General features: G+C 39.9%; 2 protein-coding genes across 3 annotated transcripts in view; one reads left to right on the forward strand and one right to left on the reverse strand.

The window, feature by feature from the left end:
* Positions 1 to 23,059, reverse strand: part of CUL1 (cullin 1) — a 52,121-nt gene extending 29,062 nt beyond the window's left edge. Inside the window, exons 1-2 of one of the 2 annotated variants that reach the window (XM_059479888.1) lie at positions 22,959 to 23,059; positions 7,764 to 8,056 (exon numbers count right to left, since the gene is read on the reverse strand). In XM_059479888.1, the coding sequence (XP_059335871.1) occupies positions 7,764 to 7,903 (140 nt within the window). In that variant the 5' untranslated portion in view covers positions 7,904 to 8,056; positions 22,959 to 23,059. Of the gene's footprint in view, positions 1 to 7,763; positions 8,057 to 22,958 lie in introns of those variants that run through there. The other variant, XM_059479896.1, reaches the window with a different exon arrangement.
* Positions 22,156 to 23,209, forward strand: LOC132069602 (basic salivary proline-rich protein 3-like). Its single transcript, XM_059465966.1, has 2 exons — positions 22,156 to 22,188; positions 22,286 to 23,209. Exons 1-2 carry the CDS (start codon positions 22,156 to 22,158, stop codon positions 23,207 to 23,209), a joined length of 957 nt encoding a protein of 318 aa, XP_059321949.1.
* The last annotated feature ends 2,730 nt before the right edge of the window (positions 23,210 to 25,939 follow it).

The raw sequence follows: 25,939 nt of genomic DNA on the forward strand, positions 1-25,939 counted from the left end.
TTCATCAACAGAAAATTTTGAACCAGAGTGAAGCTGTGCTGATCCTCAAGCTTCAGGCTGCTAAACTTCAGATTTGGCCCAGCAGACAAACCACCTACAGGAGGAAGAGATCAACATCAATTTCCTCTAACCTCCTCATCTTCCATACAGTGAAGGAGAAATTTAATTTAGTTGTCTAAAATAAATTTGAGGTAGAAAACTGCAAGAAAGTTTATAAAATAATTCAGCATTGTGTTGTTGCAAGATGAAAAATCTTTTTCAGAACTTTATTCTCCTCCAAAAGGCTTCAAAACAAAATATAGCCAAAGACAAATTAATTTTACCACCTCTGTCACCAATATAATTTACACTACTTTTGACAGCCTTGGCTCGGTTTCTAAAGATAGGCAACAGGAAAAAAAAATCCCGTGCTGCCACACCCTAATGGATTTAAGGCCTTGTACCAGATCACTTCCACTGGAGGAAAGGGTCCTGACACACAACCCAGCTGCAGGGCTTCCTTGCCACCTGGTTTCCAGCAGCATGGGGGCTCATGCAGGCAGGCAGTCATGAGGACTGGGGAAGGAACCAACACCACAGCCAGTGGTGGTCCCTCGCCCCAGACCCTTTGGTGAGCAGATCTGAACTTCTGTGCCCACACTGGGGAAGTGAAACAGGCTCTTTCAGCAGCACTGCATACATTTTTTGAGCAAGTATACCAACAAAACACAAGCTAGAGCATGCCATGGTCAATTCTAATCTACCCTCTCCTCTCAAAAAGTACCAAAATAATCCATACAGGTTTTATACTCTGAAAGCAACTGCAAACCAAAATTATATAAGAAAAATTATCAGTTGTGTGATTCAACACACAACAAGAAAGCACTCAGACACTACAATGATGAGTATACATCATTCAGTTTTGCATAAATCTTGTAGTTTTTAAAAGAAAATAATTCTGCTGAGGTACTAACTGGTTCATCTTTCACCAGCACAGCCAGACCCTCAGAGTTCTTTAATTTTGCTATGAAAAATTAACATAACTGGAAGAAGTGTGAGGGACAGGTATGTAAAATTAAAGGAACTGAAAGGGAAGCAGAATTAACAGAACACAGCAGAAAACTACAGCACAGAGATGCCCACAATAACACAAGCCAAACAACTGTCCAATCACAATTTCTCTCATTACTTCTAGTCTCTTTATTACAAAGATCAGTTTTAGGCATAAATTTGCTATTTCCCAGACCTTAAGCAGAAATTAATTTCAGGCTCAGTAGCTGGCCTGAAGGACTAAATAGAGATTAATTCCACTTTTGTAAAAAATCTGTATTTTCCTAGATTACACCAAAGGCATGTAAGAACATCAGATAGAGAACTACTGCAAACACTGACAGGAAAATTGCTAGGGATGGCTACAGAAGCTTTGTATTATTGTAGAACCACTTCCAATACAAACAACACAGCTTATTATATTTACTAAAGAACAGCTTTACATATTTTCTTCAAAATTAAAGCCATTCAAGTCCTGTTGAAATACAGAAGTTTAGGCTGGATTACCCCAGACATAAGAGGAGAGAAGCTAAGAGAAGTAGACATGCCTACATGAATATAATGTTTTGTGAGTCAAACTGATGAAGGAAATTTACATGAGTTTTTGAAATTATAAGGTTGTAAAAAACCAATCACTTTTCAGAACAAGTGCTTTGAACACTCACTTTAGCTTTGTGAGGAGCAGCAGTACAAACAAGCACCCCAGAAATCTTCATTCTTTTCAGGGAGGTATCAGAAAGAGATTTTATCTATATTCAGCTCATCATCCAGTAAATAAGGGTTACCCTCACAGCACAATTCAGAGAAAGCTAACAAAATTAAGAGCTTGTACCCAACCCCACACATTTACCACTTGTGATTAAGTTTCAATTGATATATTTTGATACATTGATACATTTAAGTCTTTAGATTTGATACAACTCTCAGCTAAATCACTCCATTTTAGACAACCCATTTTACTCAGGGAAGGACTGAGGCAAGACATTGAGAAGCTATTACAGCATCAGCCATGCAGCTGCTATGAAAATCCAGGCATAACTCAGCTCAAACAGGTTTCTACAAGTCTGAGATCAGAGACACTTTCAGCGAAAGCCATCTGAAGACTAATAGATAACTTCTTGTTTCTCTCTCCACAGCATAAACTCAAGTGCATCAGAGAAGCGCTGAGTTACAAGGAAAACACAAAATTTCAAAGCCAAATGCAAAAACAAAGTGTACAGTTTTTATGCCAGGGAGTGTATGAACCTCCATAACTGAGGCTGCTTTTAAATTTCTTTCTTTGCATTGACAGAGGGTGGTTCTGAACAGAATATTATTGGTTACTATAAAAAGCAAGTAGAACAGCAAGCAGTCATTGTGGAAGAGTGCATAAAGAAAGGGAACGGTTGCACAAATATAAACATATTCTGCCCTTCTTTCAAACTGAAGATGCAATCTTTGTAAATACACACAAATGCATACAATTATATGTACCTTTCCACACAAGAAAAGGTCTATTATGTACCCTTTGAACATGCCAACAAATACATTTACTTCTGCCTTCGTGTTTCACACAAGCACTAACTGGAACATGAGAAGTCCTATGAAACGGGATATTGAATATATGCAGGACTAATACTAGCAGACAGAAGAGGCTGCCTCAATGTATCCAAAGTGACCTTAGACAATTTGACCTTGAAGTGAAAGGATGGCTTAGAGTGACTGAATCTTAAGAGAAACCGGAACAGTATCTGAGATGTAAATGAGAAGTGCATGCCCTAACACCTCAGTATCTGTTCTGCATAGAAAGAGCATAATAATCTGTGCAGAAAGAAAAAACAAGAACATACCGTGCTGCCTGGTAACAACAGATTCATGTGATTAGAAAATGAAATATTTTCACAGTTTTAATATGCATCTGCTGATCTAAAATCCTACTAAAATACAAGAATTCAACAAGGAAAAAAGATTGCAATAGAAGCAACTACAAAAGCTCTTGGCAAAGGATGCCAGGAAAAGGGCTTAATGGTTTTGCTTTTTTCTTGGTCAACATATATTACTGGTGCTGAATCTACTCACAGGGAGAAAAAAAAGTTAAATATATTTACACTTTCTATTTTATGAACAGACAGATTATCCTGAGTCATCTGGTATTTTTGAAGTGCAAGCACACTACACTTTATTTAATGTTCAACAGTATTTTACTATATCAGTTGCTAATATGTGAGGAAAAAAAATCCCATTTTATAAAATTATTACAGTAACCTTTTCTGATATACAATTACTTACATTTGGTCCAATAGTTATTCAGTACCCACTGCTTTGTTAAAATAAGTGAACAAAATTGAATCAAAATAAGCAACGATTTTTCATAAAATAATGAAATGTGACAGAACAGCATAGCCTTTACCTATCCTTGACAAACTTCAACTCATTATTTTGAAAATATTTACAAATGAGGGCTAATAATATAAGAAACACATTTTTAAGATCCAATTTATTGGTGTAAGACTTGAGCAAATTTTAAGTCATAATAAATTCAGTCATTTTCTTCAAATTTCCACATAAGACCTATAAGATAATGATGCCAATAAACTACTCAAAGGTAATCTAGGAACCTGTTTAAATCAGTAGTGTAATTTTATGTCTGTAACATTGAAAGACCTTGAAAGCCAATCTGAACCCTGCAATCTGGACATTGCAACTTATATTTTAGTTGAACAACCACATCATACCTTCCACAGTATTATGAACTCTTCTCATCAATGACAACATTTTAAGATATCCTCATGCAGATATAAATCTCATCTGTTGTAAATTAATAACAACTGGACTCTTTAAACTCATCTTATTTTTCTCAAATTTTCTTTAAATATTAAATTTGGACAAAAAGATTAATCTGTTCTGTATGGGCATAAATTAAGTAGATTGTTTAAAAGAATCCCTAAAAACGCTTCTCAGGTTATGTTTTGTAAATCAGGGCAGTGAAAGCGTGAGTTTATGTTAAATGTTTGGCATTTCAAAGAGTCCACACGTACTAGAGAGAAGCACACCACTAACCTTTCCATTCACCAATGCTATCTGAAAATTGTTGATGTGTGCTTCTGAACAAAAGTAAGTATTATAGCAAAGTTACTCAGCTCTTTGTCTAAGTCACTGTGAAAAATTATACTACTTTGATACAGTGCAGCAAGGTTTTCTGTCATTTTAGTACCTGGCCTGAGAATCTTCTTAAGATACATAAAACAAGAAAAGGAACAAACCCCTTTCATTCTCTCCATTGAGTTTCAATGCAAATGTCCAGCAAACTCCCATTCATTCTCTCATACCATGAGGTTTGAGGAAAATAAATTGCAGGCTCACTATACAATTAGTTTGAAAAATGGACTTCACTTGCTGCCAAAAGAGAAGAAAATAGCACAAGATGTATGAATATTTTATCACTGCCAAATGGAGTTAAGAAGAGGTGGCTATAAAGACAAGTGACCTACAGCACTATAAATAAGTTGAGTAAGAATAATTCTAGTAAACCAAGTAATAGGTTTTCAACCAACAATTCAAAACAGAAACTCAAAACTTGCTATACAGAAATACAGTTCTCTCTCTACAGTCTCTTACAGACTAACTGAAGTTTCCTCCAAACAGACTAAATGCCACCAGGAGATGTTCTGTATACACATACCCCCAAAAACTGACTTTTACAAGCAAGTCCTGTGGATCACAGCCTCCAAACTAATAATCACTAAATGGAAAACAGGGTGAATAGGCCCTTCCCTCACAATATTTAGGTCTATTGTTTCTAGAAATTGAGTTAATTTTATTGGCTATTTCTCTTTTTGGCATAAAGTCAATGTTTGACATGTAATTCTGAGCTAGCTTGTAATACTGTTGTCAGATGATGTTAATTACTGTTATAGGAACAACTAGGCTCTTCAGTACTAGAAATTACATAATATCTAGGTAAGGAACAGAAAAACATTTATATTTCATTTTCAAGAATCTCACACATGGGGGGAAAAAAATGAAACACCAAAGCAACAAACTGCACAAGAAGGAAATACATGATCATCTGATCTCACAAAAAAAAAGGTACCTTGCAGTTAAAAGCACAAATAAATCTAAATGACAAGAAGTATGGATGAGGAATTTGGTAACCACCATTCAGAAAAATAAAATTTCATCACCTCTTCAATATTCAGATCTAAAAATAATCTTGGAATAATCATCATGTTTCTGCTCCCACTGAAATGAAGGGGAAAAAACCCACCTTAAGCACAGGCTCCAGCCTGTACTCAAGAGATGAATTTACTGTTTCACAAAGAGACCCTCTGAACAAAGAAAACAAGTGCAGGTGTGACAGAGGTCTGAAATGCTAGAATTGCATAACTATTCTAATTATTTTCCAGAGGGACTTGACCAAGGCACAACAAAATCTTCTACATCTCCAATCAATTTTGATTGAAAATTGATAGCAGATATAGGACTGAATAGGATATAGGACAGATATAGGACTTGCTTATATGCACAGTTCCCCTCTTATAAATTAAAGGGATGAAATGAAATCCACTTCAGGAGGAATATCCTGACAAGAAAAAAAAAAGGGGGGTGGATGGGGAAAGAGAAAGAGGACAAAAGAGGATGAGGAAAGACTAAACTGTCAATTATCAAGACATTCTTGTAGGTACAGCTGATCTTCAGACCAATTACAGCTGCAACTGAAACTCAACTGCAGCTGTTCTGCTTTCCAAACTAAGCTGGTTGATAAGCAAAGCTTCCTGAAATAAACATCTACCCGACTACAAGACTTGCTGTACACAAAGACTGGGCAAATATGTCACAGTTACTGCTTTGAACGGGGGGTAATCTTTTAAGCACAACTTTTGAACACATGTACTTGGTATAGAATGCGAAATGCATTGCTATCTTCACAGGAGATTAAATACACAGCCTAACCAGTATCAAATATTGTGAGTTATCTAACTATTATGTGCAAAAACTTGTACAAAAATCCAAGCTGACCACCAAAATTACCCCCTAAATTAATTCACTGAAGAAATTAACATAAACAGTCCTTATTTTCGTACCAACAACTCCTCAAAGCAGAAGCAAGGAAGAAATGAGTAACTAATAGAGAGCATATCCTTCTTACAGCTTCATTCTGAGCATCTTTGAGAACATCAGGAGAGGAAAAAAGCCCATGTTTAACCATTACCATTATAGTCAGTACTTAGTCTTCAGCTGTCCTGCTTAACAGAGCTCCTGAACAAGAATATATTAAAGGCACTCAGAAGGAAATCTCTCAGAGCTTCTACTGCATGTCAAATTTCCATCAGACATTCAACTGTCACAGAGTTGTTTCACTGAGTCAAAACCAACATTGAACCTAGTGCTGCAAGAAATCACTAATTTTAAATCTTAGGAAAAGTACTGACCCTATACAAATGTTATTTCATCTTCCCACTGCTTTTAAAGAAGTATCCTAGAAACACTCAGCAGTCTGCTCAGGGCTTCTCCCACCACAGCCTGGAGCATGGATTCTGCAGGCACAGATAGAAAAGCTTGCACGTTGATGCTAAGACTACATTTTCTACCTCCTTAGAAAGTCCAGGGAACTACAGAATTGACTGGTTTATAGCCTTCAAGCTCCTCTTTTATAAAAGCTCTGTCCTTTCAAAAAAATTATTACAGACTAAAATTTTACATGCTGCAATTCCAAAGCAGTGCCAGCAACAGCTACAGACATTAGTTCAGAATAATAACTTCATTAAAAAAACCCAACTCTAAATATTGATAGAGAAAAGCAGCAGAACTAAATGATATGAAATGTATTCAGTTATCATTTCTATCAAATGTACAGCAAAGTGTGTAGACCACCACCTTTTTAAGCAGTGCTGACTTTACTGAGAAATACAAGCTTACAAGAGTCAAGGCAGAACAAAAGATGCAAAACAAAGGTCATGGAACCCATTTACATGGCACCTTACAAGCGAAATAAAGAAGAATTTCCTTTCTAAATGAAGTCCTAAAGTCAAACACCTAAGCTGTAATACAACAAGAGACATATTTCTCCTACATATTGGTTTGAAAAAATCCTTATACACTACCTGACAGAAACAAGTTTCCTACAATCTTCCACACAGTACCTCAGTGCATTTGAACAAGGAGGTTAACCCCCTTCCAGCAGCTTATAACAACAACCAGAATGTACTTTCCAGAGATGCTGGAAAATAACTCTCCAATGCAAGATAGGAATTAAAGCAAAATCCACTGGTGACATTCTCACTCCAGCTGGAAAATTACACAATCAAGTCAAGAGTGAAGTATTACACAGAGAATGACAATTGAAGAACTTCCAGGTAACTGGACATGATTATCAGTAAGACCTGAAGCCTAATGCCAGAGACTAACAGAAAAACGAAAAGGAATTTCTGTTTTCTTTGTGTGCATTGTGGACTCAAAATTCAACCTAATAATAAAATCTCTTTAAACATGTGCTGTATTAAAGATAACAGTAATCAAACCTGAAATACAGAGGTAGCCTTAATAATTATGGAAGCCAGTTTTCCAGATAACAGAATGTTCCTGCTATTTGCCAGTAATATTAAATAGAAAGGGCCAATCTTCAAAACAAAACCATGCATTCTTAAAAGCCATTAAATGAAATAGTTATGGAGCAATTTTCTGTCTAAAAAAGTAAAAAGCTATCTGTAATCTACCAGCAGTGAAAGGACTAGCTATCATAGGCACTAGGATACGTGTAGAGTTCCATGTATCTGGATTTTGCCATACTTTGTCTGGTGTAAACCTGTTGAATTCCAGCTCTTAGGTCATCCCATATCTGGTCAAGACCAATCTGTTTAAGTCCATGCGGGTTCTGACTCCTATTCGATGACATTTTGTATTTCCTGTAAAGTCTTCCAGTGCAGCAGCCTGAGCTCTTGTTATTCCTCCATCAGAATCACAAGTCAAGTAACATTCTAAACTCAGTTGCAGCAACTCAGCAAGATATTCTTTATGCACAAAAAGTGATGTTTCCCAGGAGGATAACCTGCAATAGGAAAATAAAACATACACGTTATATGACAGTCTAAATTTACCCACACTAAAGACGCAAAATTTATTATTTCATTGAAATACTGTCGTTTACACAGATGAGAAATCCATCTTGAGATGTGAAATACTAAAACCAAGGAACATAATTTAGCAATTCACCACAAAATGAGACAGTTAGTACCCAGAGTTATCCAAGGGCTGTAGGTACTTAGATCAGTGCAGCTGACAACAAAACTCTAATACTAACAACAAAACATAACAGCAAAAAGCTTTCCAAGCAGCAGACACTATCTACCAGCAAGTGTAAATAGCTCCTCCCCATTCAACAGTAAAACTCCAGTACTTCTGAGCAACTCTGGGTTCTGTGGTAGCTCACTGTTTAACAAACACCCTTATGGGTATCAAAGATTCACCAGAAGATGCTACAAACAACTTTTACTTCAGTTATCAACAACTCTTCCAATCTTGTACTATTACAGGCAACCTGAAAGCCAAGGCATTTTGGTAGCAGAGAATTTTTCTATCTGGCAAGCATAGGCTTACATTTATTTCTTTGCTATGTAGAAGAACACCACTTCCTTCAATGGCATTTTACCAGCAAGAGAACATACAGTCAATAATGGTGGGAAGAAAGAATTACTAATAGGAGTACACAGAATAAATATTGAATGAATTGTGAATGAAACAATCAGAAAGTAAGAAAATGCACTACTCCCATGCGTTTTAACTGCACAAATTTCAGGACATAGTGAAATTATGGCTACCAATTCATCAGCCTCATGATATTATGGTGAAGGAACACATTCACCTGGAAAGGTCCACTGAAAACTTCAAGCAGAGATGATCCATTTTTACATAAGTCCCTAAAAATATACAATTGTAATTTTAACATGTCTTATCCTCCAAAGCAACAAAATCAGGAACATATCAGAAAATGACAATGTTAAAAATCAGCCCACAAATAAGAGAGATGTACTAAGGACCAACTTAATCTTACTGGAGTCTTCCCATTCATATAGGGAGCCTGTAAGAAAGACGGAGAAAGACTGTTTACTGGTAACTCTAGTTACAGGAGAAGGGTCAATGGTTTTAAATTAAAATAGGGTAGATTCAGAGTGGATATAAGGAGGAAATTCTTAACTGTGAGGGTGGTGGTGAGACATTGGAACAAGTTGCCCAGTAAAGCTGTTGGATGCCTGGTGTTTAAGGCCATGTTGAAAGGAGCTTTGAGCAACCTGATCTAATGGATGGTGTCTCTGCCCAAGACAAGGAGACCAGACTAGATGATTCCTTCCAGCCCAAACCACTCTGTCATTCTGCACCCTAGAGCTCACTGACTGGAATACTCAAACCATAGTGAAACATTATGGCTTTCCATTTTTCTACAGACAATACAACTTTATGATAAATCTGTCATCCAAGGTTCATATAAGCCCTTCCAGAATTTCAAGAAAATATAGGCTGAGATCAAATAAACCCTATTATTTGTTCTTAGTCTCTGAGCAGCAGAAAATAAAATATATTCTACAGTTATGTCATAGGTGTTTGTCACAGCCACTTCTAGGCTATTCCATGTTACACTCTAGGCTTTGCAGAGTTTTGAAAATTAAGTATTCTGTTATACCCTCCCTGACTTCCACCCAGTTATCTGAAGTTGTCTTCTGCCTTTTCTCCTGAACCCTAGAAAGACCAACTGAGATAGAGACATTTTTTCATTTTTTTTGGTCAGTGACTGTCTTACTACAGTAACACAGAGATTACCTATCCTCACAGCCCTTTGCTTTCCCATTACCCATACACATTTCAATCTCCAATCTAAGTAAAACCACCGAGAAGTATTTTTATTATGTGAGTCTCAGCAACAAGTACTGTCTCATTTTAATCTGACATACAACTGATTATGTAGCTAGATTTATTTTTTACAGGGGAAACAGCTACTCAGAGGATTAGGTGGAAAAGCAAGAATTCAATCAATATACATCTTAGAAAACACACACCTAAAATTCAACCCTGCCATTTTTGTTTCTCTAATCACAGCAAGCTAGTTATTAAACACATACAACAATCATGCATCATAATGCTGAAGAGCAATCTAGATCATACCTTGCTTGTATTTAACTTCTTTAATTTCTGGAAACCGAACCTGCTGCAGTACTACTGACAATGGACTTTCAGGACTGAGCAACAAAAGCCAGGAAGAACAAAGGTCCACGAGTGGCCATTCACCTCCACTGAGGGAAATATTCTGTGTATGTTACACACCCACAGTCTTGGACTGTGATCCTAAGTCAGCATTGCAATAAAAGCAAGAAAATGAATTCCATGTCTACAATCCAGGAGAGCAGAAACACTTTGATTTCTTAGATCTGATACTAAAGGAGACATGGTTCTGAATCTCTAATGCCACAAAAACTGTACATTTAGAATTAACTGTCTGTCACTTGCTTATTAATCTGCCAATACACATTTTGGTGTACCTAACACAAAATACTTAACTGCTGTATAAGAGCTTCTAACAAAAGGCCAACACCTTGCTAGCTAGCAGAAATCATAACCAGCAGATGTTGAGTTTCCCCTTCTATGATGATGGAAATATTTAACTCTCCTCTCTAACTAAACATCTCCTAGTTTTATGTACCCTGGTGCATCTATGAATACTACCTATTCCCAGAATCTTTTCAACTCAAGGTGTTCCTCATTCACCCTCTCTTTCCCTTAAAGGAAACCTCTGTATTTAAGTCAGGATGTAGCTATTAAAAATGCTACGAAAAAGAACTTAATTTTGGGGTTTTTTTCACATGCAATTCACTATATAAAAATATTATTTATAAGTCATAATTCCACTGCAATTGACACTACCTCACTATCCTCTGGTTGGCATTCAATTTGAATTTTGCAAGTAAACACATGAATACAGAATGACAGTACCATCTTGCTAACTTCCTAGACTCAAACAATTTACTTCTTCCAGTTAATTACTACTTAATATTAATCAGAAAATAGAACAATAGATGAATAATTCTATAAGCCACTATCAATTTCTTCCAGATTTATTTTATGTGCAAAAAAATAGAAAGGCAATTATTAATATATTACTTTAACAAGAATAGAATTTCAATTGCATATTTATGAAAAGAACTATCCATACTTAGTGGTTAAACTAAACTATGGTATTAAATTTATAGGAAGAGCAGGGGTAACACAAGGCTTTGTTACTTGGCACAGTTGTTATTATACACAAACATTTGATATTCTATTTCACGTGAAAAGTGCTATTATTTGATTCACACACAAAACCCCTTTCCTAGGCCAACAATTCTCAAAGGTCAAATCAAGTCCACAGCACTTATACCGCATCTCTTCACCCAACATCCCAATTGCTACAAAGAGGGAGAAAGAGTTCCTAAGGCAGATTTCTCAGTGCCCAGACTGCACTGCCTGAATTAAAACCTCACCATTAAGTCATGACCTTTAAATCAGTGAGGTCTCTCCCTTGCAAAGTGCTTTTGGCAGGACTGTGCACAAGCTGGTCTTGAACTGACCATCACTGAGCTTTCTGCCCTAACAGATCAGACTTGCTGCTGACCTGCTTCAAGGATAAAATCAGCTACCTGAGTTGCAACATGCACTCTGCAGCTTTGGACCAGAGAACCCAACCTTCATTATGGCTTCAGCAGCAGCTATATTTGCATGAGAAATATCACCCCTACAATATATGTTTCCAGACAATATATGCGCCATTTGATGCAGCAGGATGATAGTGTTCAATGCCAGCCAATCTTTCAACCCTGCACTCAAGTACTGCAATTAAAACAGTCCAAACAAAAGAGGTAACACTTTTGCCAAAACTTTAAAACAGCCTTGAAGGACTTAAATGTTACTCCCACGTTTTCATTACTTAGGGACACACATCATGATAGATAAACATGATATGCAAAGAAACACATTGCATTAGAAAATACTGGGCTTGTTTTTATTGATAATCTAATAATAGTCTTTTTTAGATATCCCACCTCTTTGGAAAATAATGTGCATGCTGGAAGAGGCCTTCAGGAAAATGTGAAAATTAACCCATCTTTTATCTAAAAAAAGTAATGGATCCCACCACTTTTCAGCATCCCAAGCCATCTGCTGGAGTAAACACCTGATTTTTACATCCTAACACAACACAACTTTCAGCTTTACAGCCCCAAGGCCTGTGCATCACTTGTTGTTCTCCCACAACCCCTTATTTCTAAATTACATACTTCAAGATAGTTTACTTCAGTAATCACAGATAGAATTTGAACTTGTCAGCTTCTTGCACAGTAAGAACTCAGAGGTTCAGAGCAAGGTTTCCCAGCTGATGCAAGAGCCCAGATAACACTGTTTTAAAGATGCAATAAAGAGGCACAACCTCTAGACTTATTTTATCTCTTGTCTAACTTCATATATGAGGATGTCAAGCAGCATGAGTTTAAGTGACCAGAGTTAATCCCACTACACCCAAACCCACTTGGGAAGAGAAGCAAGTTTCACTAATAAGCTATGGTGGAACAGATGTCACTAAAAATAAGTTTAGAAACTTCATAATGCTGAAGGTTTTGAAGTATCTTGACTTCAGCTGATGTGTTAGCATTATGAGCTCTACACTGTAACATTGCTTAGTTGAGCCATAGTCCTGCATGCAACATTATATAGCACTCCCATTTCTGTCCAGAATTATTTTAGGCCACTAAATATAAAAGCTATGAGCTAGGTAGACAATTTATGCACTTCACATGACACAATTCTTAAAGCAAGACTAGGAACAAGGATAATGTCCTTAGCACTTCACATGCTACAAATGTGTAATTAATCAACATCTTGAGAATTTGCCTATAGCAGACATTTTCACTGTGCCCCCACAAAATGACACTATTGTAAAAAATAGTTATTCTAGAAATCAATACCAGAAGAGAAAGACTAGAATACCAGAAGATAAATACTAGAATTTTTTCTCCCTTTTCAACAAAGATATTTAATAGACAAATGACAAAAATTACAATGTTCAGTTCCTCTGTATTATTACGAAACACTGAGCTACATGTAGTGTGAAAAGCTTTAGCTCATCTAATTTTCAAGGAAGTTAAATTCAGTTCATTATGAGAAAAAACAGAGATGTATGCATGCACTCATCCCTTCCAAAACTTGTCTTTGGGTGGTAAAAAATTCTGTACAGCACTTAAAAAAAATGCAGCAGCAAGAGTGTGTAATTTGGCAGTAATTTAAGACCAAGTTGTGTAAATTTGGTGTAAATTTTGGGTGGTTAATCCTGTACCTCCCTAATGATGACTTCATTTTGGGCTCCAATGTTCTCCCCACGCCCCCTCCTCTGTGTTTTACAGCTCTGATCAATGATATCTAAAGCACTGTAATTAATACACTCCTACATTACTTCATGTGCCAATGATACAGTTGCCAGCTGAACAAATAAAACAAAGCCTGGACATGTTCTTCACAGCTAGAGAAACTCTAAAATTCAATTTTATGTTCAAATTTAAACACAATATATGTAAGTAACTTGGAATTGCAGTTTTCACACTTTCCTAATTTACTTAAATTATCCATTACTGTCTTCACTAAAAGCCTTTTTAACTCATGTGGTTTATCTGTATGCTTGAACACAAGGATTTTTCTAAAATATCAATAACTATTCATCAGAATAAAACCAAGAAACTTGGAGTGTGCCACTTTTTCTCTTTACCTATTCTTTTACCAGCTCTTTAATATTATTTCTTCCTTACAGCTTTACCTTTGTCTTCTTGAACAAACAATCCCAGCAGTGTTTGACAGGTATCTCCCTACCATAATGCCACAGCTAATACAAAAAAACCCGAACAACCCACACCATACTCCAACAAATACATGCTGCCTCATGAACAAAGAGTAGATCTAGACTCAATAAGGTTTGCTGCCATATTCTACCCAAGCCAACCCTCCCTTCTGCAACTCCAGCCAAAGTAAACACTGGTCAATATTTAGAATCCCACAAACAATAGGTTTTATGGTTGTTTTACTGCATCAACATCAATTTGGAAAACGGTGCAAGGGACTACATCCTTAAGTACTACATAGGTAAAACATTTCAAGTTTTGGTTGGCCATCTTCAGAGAGAGTTCACTTTGCTGTTGATGAAATAATCCTTATGCAGAAAGTTTGCAGATTGCTCCTAAACTGAATGTCCTTTCTAACCTAAGGTCTTGCATATTCCTGTATCAAAACCAGGACACAGACCCTACAGCATTTTTTAACTGAACAGTTAATGTGCTTCATAGCTTCTTCAAACACTCAGTTTTACATCTTGGAAAAAGGAATGCTGAAGATTAGGAAAAGAACAAAAAAATCAAGTCAAGATACGGGTGCAGTGAAGAGAAGGAAGAAAATTGTACAGAAGTGTAGTGGGTTTGTGTGGCAAGGGGGCTACAGGGGTGACTTCTGTAAGAAGCTGGCTGTAGCTTCCCCCAAAGTCCAAGACAGCCAATGCCAGCCAGCTCCAGGATGGATCTACCACTGGCCAAGGCTGTGCCAACCAGAGATGGCAGTAACATATTAAGAAGGAAAATAAATGATTGCACAGATGTAATTGCACTCAGAGAAGAGAGGAATGATAATATGTGAGAGAAACCCTGCAGACACCAAGGTCAATGGAGGATGAGGCACCAGAGCGGAGATTGCCCTGCAGCCTGTGAAGACCATGGTCAAACAGCCGTGCCCCTGCAGCCCATAGGGGACCACAGGGATGCACAGACCCACTCACAGACCACAGGGGTGCAAACTTCCACCTGCAGCCCATGGAGGAGACACATGTTAGAGCAGGTGGATGCCTGAAAGGAGGCTGTGAGCTCATGGGAATCCCAAGCTGGAGCAGGTTTCCTAGCAGGACTTATGACCCTGTGAGGAACCCATGCTGGAGCAGGCTGCACCTGAACGACTGCACCCTGTGGAAAGAGACCCACATCAAAGAAGAGCTGCAGCCCACGGGAAGGACTGATGCAAGATAAGTTTACGGAGAACTGACCCCCACGGGAAGATCCCATGTCAGAGCAGGGGAAGGACTCTTCTCCCTGTGCAGTGGCAGAAACAGCCTGTGGTGAACTCACCATACCTCAGCCTCTGCCTCCCTGTGCTGCTGGTGGGGAGGAGGACAGAGAAGTGGGGGGAAGGTCTTTTAAAAATTTGTTTTACTTTTCATTAACTTGCTCTGGTTTTGATTAATAATAGATTCAATTGATATGCCCAAGACCAGTCTGTTTTGCCCATGACAGTAATCAATGAGAGATCTGTCCCTGTCCTTATCTCAACCCATGAGCCTTTCATTGTATTTTTCCTCCTCTGTCTACTTGAGGGGAGTGATGGAGGGGCTTTGGTGGATACCTGACATGCAACTAGGGTCAAACCAGCACAATAAGATAAAGAGCCTTGAGTATTCCCACTTTCTCTCTGGCTTTAATCATATATACGATACAACCTGCCTAAACCCAAACAAAAACCAAAATAAACAAGAAAGCAAAAGACTAAAGAAAGCCCAATGAAACCCAAATAAACATAAATAATGAAGGACAATGCACATGAAGATGCACTTCTTGAATCAGTCAGGAAGATGCAGAAAAGGAAAAAGAGGGAGGACAAGCCATGAAAATTGCTAGATACCCCATGTTCCAAGCAGAACACAGAGTAATATACCTTGTCTCCTTAGAAAGGGAAAAAAAACCCCAAAAAACCCCACAAAAAAAACCCCAACCAAACACCACCGCAAAAAGCCACAAAAACAAAACAACAGCAGCAAGGAGTTAAATCCAATGCAATTCAGAAAGAAAAAACACAGAAGGGCTGGAAACACTGAAATACCTTGGGCCAGTTCAGAGACCTTAATGATCCTGCAAGGACAATTCTTACTCATAACTGTTTTCCCAAAAGACTTTACCAGACATCAAAACTTCAACTAAATCCAACTTAATAAGTTAAAACATCATAATCCTACTGATCTCCACCAAGAAAACAGTGTTGTCTTACAGCTTGCTTTAGACACAGCATGCCCTCCACCAGAACATCCAGGGCAAGCCTCTGAATTCTAACACAAATACCCCAAAATTATAGCAGAACTCAATGCACCACAACATAGACTTTCACACTGCCCTGTTAAAGACACAAATAGGAATTTTCACCTGCAATAATATTTCCACAGTTTTTCCATGTTCTTGGAAGGCAGCAGTTCTTACCAATAACTAAAAAAAACCATTAACATGTTGCTAACAAGCAAAAACCAATTCTGGCTGGAATCTCTTACCAACAGCTTGCTAATTTTACAACTTCTTTCCTCTTATTATTTGTGCAAGAGCTCAATTGATCAAGGCAATACAGTTTGCCACTTCAATTTATAAATAAAGATGACGGTCACACTGATTAATCTTGCAAACAATCTGATATTTTCAGACATTTGAATGTACTACAAGAGTACAGCTTAAATACTGAGGAGTTTCCTCCCATAATCACCTTCATACTAATGTTTCATTCTGAAGTGACAAATAATCAAGGACTGTTGCAGTTACTTACATTCATTTCCTGCATGTGACAAAATCACGACCTGTGAAAGCCGCTCCCTCTTTATTTTCTTATTTTCTTTTTACATTGTGTTCACATTAAGTGCATGGATATATGTGCCAGTGATCTTGATTCCTACTGTGGTGTAATGCTGCAAACACTGTTGGCAATGAACAGCACACCTCTCATATATTTAATTCTAGATGCCTAAACACAGTCAGCCCAGAAAAGAATGAGAGCTTTCTCATTAAAATCTAGAAAGGGATTTGTATGTAATTCTTCTGGTTCAACTACAAAGTCTGAATGCTAGCAGCCTTAACTTACAGTAAAGAATTTATACCTCAGAAAAAGTTAGTTCTGTTTAAATTTAGTATCATTTCAGTAAATTATTAATCAGTTTTGATCTCTAATGACTGCAACAGGCACCCTTGGTATAGAGGTGAGGCAATTTAACTTAATTTTGTAAAAGTTAAAATTGCCACACATCCCTAACACCCACATTTAAATCCTCCTTCTTTTTGATTAAGCTTGCACCATTAAGTTTTAAAGCTAAGCCTGCATTAGAATCTAACAAAATCAATTTAACTACTTAGGGATATAAACTTTTATACAACTCCTATTAGTGACAGCATCCTAGTATAGGCACACTTTCAGAAACAACAAAACTTCTCCAAAGTAATCTCTGAAAAAAAGAGTAAGAGAACAGTCTTTTTTCTTTAAAAAAAGCAAACATTCTAAAAAAGCATTTTCAGTTGTACAGTGAAAAGTTTATCCTTTGGCTACCCAGAAGCAAGCAGAGCATTTGCCCATGAAATGATTACCATGAAAAGCAAGATGAAAAGACTAAGAGCTAACAAACTATGAACTATTTTCTAAAATTCTCTTTTTTCCCCTAATTCAGTCCACCAAACTTTAGATAAAACTTCCAAGTGACAGTCTCCACCCCCAGTGAGACTAGAGGAGCTTGCAAATTTACATAGGAAATTAAGTTTAAATTACAGAGCAAAACAGGGTGAACTAAGGTCACACCACCAGCCTTAGTTCTGAATTCTCATCCACATTAAGATATTGTCCAACCTGAAACACAGAGGAACAAAAAGCCAAGTTACATCAATTGCATATTAAAAATATAAGAAGTCTCTGATTTCAGTTATGGCTGAAAGTGCCTTACTAATAACCCAACATTTTGTACCTCCCTGCTTCAAATTTTAAAACTTCTCTTTTTTTCTACTGTGTATATTAATGAATCAAATACATCCAGGTCCCAGCAGCAAAGTCACCAGTCTCCAATAAAATAGGAGAAGCATGTGCATGTCTTCAAAAGATAAGTACATTTATCAGAGCAGAGTGAGGAGCTCTCTGCACTGCAGGAACTTTCCATCACCATGATCCTCACAATCCTACATGTAAATCCATTTCTTCTGCTCAATAACACCAAGCTTGAAACATACAGCAACACAAACTAGAGCAAATCTAATGAAATCCAAAGACAGAGCAGAATTTTATATCAACTTTAGTTATTCCTAATTTAAAGAAAAACGGAAGTCAATGGTATTGAACTGATATTCACATCTAGTGCATAACTACAAAGATGTCAGAGAAAAGGTGTTTTCTTAATCCTTTATTCTTAGTCCTGCTGCCAAGCAATGCCTTGTATTCACTAGACCAAACTAAAGCAGGGAACCTTTTGATTCCAAAACCAGAACAATCCAAAGGGGAAGAAAGGGAAATAATATAAAATTTTTTCCCTTAGATTTTGGAAGAACATCACATTGAAGTTCCACTGCTTATTCAAGAACCATGAAACAATTTGGGTTGAAAGGCACCTTTAAACATCACCTAGTAACCACCCCTCTGCCACAGACAAACATCTTGCACTAGATCAGGATGCTCAAAGAACCATCCAACCTGGCCTTGAACACTGCTAGAAATGGGGTTACACACACAACTTCTCTGGTTAACCTGTTCCAATGCCTCACCACCCACCAAAGTAATGAATTCCTTCTTTATAACCATTTTAAATCCATCCTCTTTCCATTTAAAATTTATGTCCTTTGTCCTGCCACTACAGGCCTTTGTATAAAGTCTCTCTCCATCTTCCTCATAATCCCCCTTCTTTATACACTGAATGAAAGCCTCAATAAGGTCACCCTGGAACCTTCTCTTCTCCAGGCTGAACAACCCCAACTCTCTCAGCTACAGGAGAGGTGTTCCATCACTGATCACTTCTGAGGCCCTCCCTGGGTCTGCTCCAATAACTGCAGGTCTTTCTTGCGCTGGATGCCACAGAGCTGGATGCAGTGCTCCAGGTAAGAGCCACCAGAGAACAGAACAGACAGCGAGAATCACCTGCTTCTTTTTACAAGTTCAGGATACTTCTGGCAAAGAAAGTAGCGAAATTTTGGAGAGAAAGAGACACCAAGTCTGGCAAAAATTTACATATGACTCTACACCCATTCCTTGAAGTGAAAAATGAAATTACTGTTTTTCTATTTTCACAGTAGCCTTCATTATTTTTTCTAAGGTTCATAGTTAAAGAAGGAGTTGAAAAACACTACATTAAATAAAGTGGAATGTAATCAATGTTTGGTTCAGTTAAAAAAATATGCATTTGACTTGTATCATTTATAAGAAGAGGTAAGGCAGCAACAGGAAGAGGTTCTCTCTTGTGACATCAGAGGTTCTGTGGGTAAAGAGAAAACTGACAGAGAACTAGCCACTGGGACACAGATCATTTCCTAAAGCAGAGCTCTTTCCAGAAGCTGGGATAACACAAGGAGTGTTTAAATCTGTGGTTACATTAAAGGCTACAAGTTACAGCACTACAGCAGGGCACATCAGCTCAGAGCAATTTTATTACCAAGTCATTTAGTCATGTCTGTAACAAGTCTGGACTGCAGCGCTGTAGAAACATGAACAGCCAATCTGTTCCTGTTCTAGTAGTTCTTCTACTGAAAAACCTACAACTCCTACAATAAAACAGTAAGTTACTCATGTGGACAAACTCATCATGTCTCTGTAATTTTTCCAATAATTATATTTTCTTACTGAAAATTCTCCTTTATCAAGCAAGGGAAACTCGATGGTCTCCATAACAAACCAAAAAAATAGCTGTTTAAGTCTGCATGCTGAATAGATTATAGTTTGTAACCAGACCTCTAAATGTTGGTTCCAGCAACCACTTCTTACATGGAGATAAGCTTGAAAAATACAGTTAACTAAAACCTTCCTATTAGTGTACTCTTACCTAAAAAACATGCTAGCACCTAAGTATTCTATTTAAAATGAGATCATGCATTCCTAAAGCACATGCAGAACTTCCAAGGCCAAGTTTTCCATACTCTTCTTTCTTCCAGGTCTGTGCAGCAGGAAGACTGCACCAAGCTGCAGGGTGCTATGACTGCCTGTGCACATCCTCCTGATATCCCATCCAAGTGGGACATCTGTCCTGTTTTCCTTGTGATGCACAGAGACAGACCCTGTTGGATAGCACAGGAAGTACAACAGCAGAGTTGGTAACACACTGACCTCTCACTAGGAAATTCCTCACTTCAAGCTAATAATACAAATTTTTGATGTTGAGAGTGGTGTAAGTGCAAGAGGAGCATCTTTAAAGCTGTTTAATTCACTAGAATTTTGATTGACTAAAAAAAAAAATCAAACTTCAGTGGCAAGAGAAAAGATTCCAGGTATTTCCAATCCACTGGCATCTGGGATATGACTCATCAGTAAGTTAGGCCCAACTGAAATAACTGTAACTACACAAAACTAGGCACTATCTAAGAACCACAACAGATGAAAAGCAGTACTCTGAGATGTTAACACATAAGTTGTAGGATAATACTTGAGTACCTGAGAACTTTCTCTAAGGATTCACCTTTGTTTCATAGTAATACATCTAAAATCCAAGAGCTTGCACCAAGACTACAAATAAGCTAAATCAAAAAAGAGGCACCCTCAAAGCAGTATCCAAATGAGGGTGTGCATCCATTTATCTTAAATGAATTTAGGTTATTTAATAAAGCAATAAAGCAATGTGATTTTCTCATGCCAATGGTTCGAGCAACAGGCCCAAGTTTTAATGCCAGTTCAAACCAGTGTACAAAGGAGCGAGGTGGAAGAAGAATCATTTTACTAAACCACCACTACTTTGTCAGCCAAACACATATGCTTAATTTAGGTGCCCAACCTAAGACTATTTTCTATGTGATCCCTGGATAAGCAATGGAAAGTTTCCTCCAGAGATGTTGTTAATGCAAGGCACTGAACTGGGATTCTGAGTCAGGTGCACAAATTAATCCTGAGATCAAATATGCTCACCATGCCTTCATGGGGCAAGTGTGTCCAGTGCTTAAACCGCACCTCAAATGTGGTCATGAGGTGACTTTGAAATGCAACCAATCTTAAGAACCAAAGCAACTAAGACAGACACAAAATAAGAAGTTGAACAACAAATACTGAAAACAAGAAGCTACAGAGCAGATGTAAAAGACTTCTTTCTAGTCAAGTCACCATCAGAAACACAAAGTGCTGATGCCACACAGACACGTAACCATAAACATACAACATTACAGCAGTTCACTGTGAGTAAAAACTATGTACTGTGGTACCTGCATAGTATCTTGCTACTTCCCCAAAGAGGAGGCATCCCAAATACACTCCATTGCAACTAAGCACTAATTCACAATATGGTATTACAAACATTATTTAGCCTAATTCAAGCTATGTAGCCACCAGGTATGTCTGGCCCCATGGACTATTCCTCCCAGTCCTGCCAAAAGGATTTCCAATAAAGAACTTTTTCTCCCTGAGTAGCATCAGGGCATGTGTCTGTATTAGGGCTGAGGTACGTGATTATATATGAACACATATACCAAGGGAAAAGTTGCTGAAGAAGTCAGTAAAAAAATCAAAACAAAATAAGGTAAAACAAGTAATTAATCTCTGCCCTTTCAGTGTTTAACTCTATGCCAGCTGAAACCAGAACACAAGTATTCAGATAACCTAGGGTAAAATTCCTTTCTCCTCAAAGGCATAGCTAGAGGATTTAAATACAAAATGGGGGAGACAGCATATGAATCTACAGAGGAAAGGAGTTTGGGCAAAGAAAAAAAAAGAGTATTAGGTGAGATCACAAAGAAGGTTTTAATGACAGGAAAGTAAGATCAGAAGGGAAAAAAAACATGAAGAAGGAAATGGTTACTGGGCAGAAGAAAACTGGAAGGGGAAAGGTAATGGAGAGGTAATGGCAGTGCTGGAATATAACTTCAAAAGGAAACAAGAAGGATGAGGAAAGGATTCCAATCAGGACACACTTAGCTTGCATTGGCAGAGTTACTGGGAAACAAATGAGCTGGTTATTTGAAACAAAAAAATGCAAGACTAGTCATCTGGATGGAGACAATAAGTACACAGACAAACAAAAGGTTACGGGGGCACCTTCTCTGCTAAGGCCACAACAGTAGGTGGCAACAAGGGGAAGCCTGGCGCACACTCCTTGACAGCAAGAGAAACCTAGAGAAGTTGACCGAGATGAACTATGGCAAAAATCCCCCAGCCACAATGGTACTGAGAGCACTAGGGAATGTCTCTAGGTACAACCAAAAAGCTCCTAGACAGACCTGAGTATCACTAGGGCTCTGGGGATTGCTGGCATGAACAGGGTGAAACGAAGCAGCACAGGAAAGGACAGGGAGGACAGAGAGCAGGTGAACTCCCCAGAACAGTGCCCGGTGAGGTTACGGACAAAAGCTCACAGGGAAAAAAGAGGCAGAGGCGTGGGAGGAGCAGGGCCTGGGATGGCTGGGGTGGGCAGTCCCGGGGCCGAGGGGGGCACAGCGAGGGCTGCGGGAGGACGGGCCCGAGGTCTGAGAGCCGCCGGGGCGGGACGGAAAGGCTGGGGCAGCCACCGAGGCGCCCTGGCCATGCGGGGGCCGCGGTCACGGGGGAAGGACGGGGACGAAGGGAGGGAGCGGGCAGCCCCCGGCGGCCGGGCAGATCCTGCGGGCCCGGGCGGCCAGCGGGGCGCTCCCGCACCCCGACGGGGGCGAAGCGTTCCGAGTGCGCAGCTCGCGGCCTCCCCGCTCCGGCCCGGCCCGCGGCTCCGGGGCCGGATCCACGAGCGGGCCGGGCAGCCACCACCGCCGCCCCCGCGCTCCGGGGCCGGCAGCGCGCCCGGGAGAAGAAAGGCGGGCCGGGCCCGACCGCCCCTTCCCCCGTTCCCCGCGGCGTGACTCAGTGCCGGGTCCCGCGCCGCCGCCTTCGCGTCCTGCCGGGCCGGGCCGGGCCGGGCCAGGCCTCGCTGCGACACAACGCCGCGGCCTCCCTGCACTCACCAGCATCGCGCGTCCCGCAGAGTCAGGGCCACGTCCGCCCGCCCCTTCCGCCTCCGCCGGGCCCGGATCCGCCGCCGCCGCCTCCCCCCGGCGCGGCCCGGGGATCGCGGAGGCGCCGCCCCTCGCAGCCGCCCCGCCCCGCCCCGGCTCACGGCGGGCGGGGAACCGGGGCTGCGGCTGCCCGCGCCGGCAGGGCCCGCTGGGGCTGGGCCTCGGCCTCGGCCTCCGGCGGAGCCTGCCTGCCCGCATGAGCCACTCGGTGGGAGAGGCCGGCCGGCTGGCCGCCATCTCCTTGGCTGCCAGGCCCTGCCCTGCCCTGCCCTGCCCTGCCCGAGGGGTTGTTGCTCCGACCCCTCCCCAAGTTAGTCCAGTGCCAGAAGAGCTGAAGGATGAGCTGAAAGACTTGGGAGTGATGGTTGATGAAAAACTCAACGTGAGCCGGCAGGTGTGCGCTCGCAAGCCGAAAAGCCAGTCGAACCTGGACTGCATCAAAAGCAGAAATGGGCCGGCAGGGCGAGGGAGGTAATTCTGGCCCTCTACTCTTTGATGAGAGCCCAGCTGGAGTGCGGTGTACAGTTGAGGTGTCCCCAGCATCAGAAGGACATGCAGCTGTTGGGGCAAGCTGAAAGGAGGCCTCGAAGCTGATAAAAGGACTGGAACACCTGCCCCATGAACACAGGCTGAGAAAGCTGCGGCTGTTCAGCCTGGAGAAGAGGAGGTCGTGTGGAGACCTCAGTAACCTTCCAGTATCTGAAGAATCCTAGAGGAAAGCTGGAGAGGGACTCTTTGTCAGGAACTGTAGTGATAAGACACAGAGTACTTAGATACAAATTCAACAAGGCAATTTTAACTTAGATATTTGGAAGAAGTTCTTCACTGTGAGCGTGGTGGGGTGCTGGAACAAGGGAGTAAGTTGTCCAGGGAGGTTGTGGATGCCCCAGTCTTTAAGGCAGTGTTTAAGGCCAGGGAAGTGTCCCTGCCCATGTCAGGGGGTGTTGAGACTAGATGATCTTTAAGGTCCTTTCCAAACCCTTAACATTCTATGATTCCATATGTTTCAGGATGACATTAGACATGGTAAGACTTTCCTTCATCCATAGCTAAGCAGCTGCTTCTGTATTTATGAGAAACACAGGTTTCTAAAGTGTTCTGGGCACCGTGAATGGCACCACACCAAGTCTGGGAGCCCAAATGGATGGTACAGTTGTGAGTTAACAGTGTGTCTTTGTCAGGCGAGTGTTAAACCAAACTGTGAAGGTGCTCTGAGTTACTCACGTCAGGAATCATTGCCTCTAAGTGCATGAACATTGCCTTGAAAACTTTGATTAAAGTGTGGCTTTTGTGAGAGCATAGAAATCTTTCGGTGAGTTTCAGAGTAGTAAGAAGACAACTTGGAAACAACACTGCAGAGAGGAGAAGAGGGTAGAAATTGAAAGAAAGGAAATTACATTGTTCAGCTGTGAGTTGCTTGGAAGATGTGTGACGGTATTTGGTCTGACTTTTTGAGGGATACGGAGTTACATGGACCTGTTTGTAGTCTGCAAACAAGTTAAAGCAGAGCTACCTACTAGATAACTTAAATCTATGATAATAAAATATAAGCCTCCTAGCAAATTTGCATCACTTATATGTGGATTGGAAGTGGGGCAGTTATTTTTTCTTTCTAAGAGTATGAAACTGATGATACAAAATCATACCAAAATTAGGACAGATTTCAGAAAAGTAGTATTTTGGAATCAGTTCTGTCTTGTTTATTCCTGAAGACTGGAATTATATTGCTGGAGCAGTGTTGTGAAGAAAAAAACCAAAGTTTGTAAAAGATGTTATAAAAAGTACTTATCCTGTATACTAGTATCAGCAGTTAAACCTGTGAAATTCAGCAGCTTCATGGGAAAGGAAGGAGAAATGGGGAAGCAATAGGAAGAAGCAGAAGATTTCTTTTCTTTGCAAAATGCTTCACTTGCATTCTGGTCCTACCTGCTGTTCACCTTTTCTGAAAATCTGCCTTCTCAAAGCTAATGCTCCTTAGTCATGTTGGTGCTGGAAAAATTATTTCCCTGTATAATAATGCCTTCCCATGGCCCAGCCTACTGAAGTGGACACAGGCAAAGGCAGTGACAAAGCTCTTCCAATGAGACAGTGCTGACTAAGGAGCACTGTCTGAGGAACTGGTTTAATGTGTAGCAGGGACACTGTCTCAGTCAGCTGGGTGGCATCATGACGCTTACATTTTGCTTATGTAGGTGTACTTTGCAAATACCATTCCTGGGCATGACTGAATTTCTGGTTTGCTGACATACATGAGTTGTAGTAGAGGACAGTTTGTGTGCGTTGGCATCAGCGTGGCTAGTTCTGCGTGGTGTGTTCAACACTGGGACAGTGAGGGCAAACAGAATAGTCTGTGGGGGACAGGAACCAAATCCAAAGGAGGGTGGTCTGATCATGAAAAATAAGAACTGATTTTTCAGTCTTGGAAAGTTAGGTTTTGGTTCTGTATTTTACAGCAATTATCTTTGCAAGAGGTAAAGGCATCATTGTTTTAAAGCCTAAAACAAGGGGACACTAGAGCTATAGATAGCAAGAAAACTGAAAGAGAAATGACAGGAAGGGAACAAACTAAGGGGAGAAGGCAGACCTGAATTGGCACCATCTAAACTGTATTTTTTTTTTAGGTTTGTGATTAACTGCAGTACAAGCCTGAGATTTGACAGTTTGGAGTATCAAAATTTGTTTATCTTTTTCCCCAGGGCTGCATTATAATTTGTGCTCACTTTATAGAGGCAAGGCACAGTTCTCTGATTTTATTCATGGTAGTGGTAGCTGAGTTGACACTCTGAAAAGGTAGGCCATCAAAAAAGCTTCACTAGACAATTTGGACATGATGCATAACATGGCTCCTTCATACATCCATTGAAAGAATTCCAACAGCAGGGTAAGTGATCACAGAGAGAAAAGGGAGCTGAATGCAAGGAATTGAATGC

This window comes from Ammospiza nelsoni, chromosome 1 (genome assembly GCF_027579445.1).
Source record: "Ammospiza nelsoni isolate bAmmNel1 chromosome 1, bAmmNel1.pri, whole genome shotgun sequence".
Lineage (NCBI taxonomy): Eukaryota > Metazoa > Chordata > Aves > Passeriformes > Passerellidae > Ammospiza > Ammospiza nelsoni.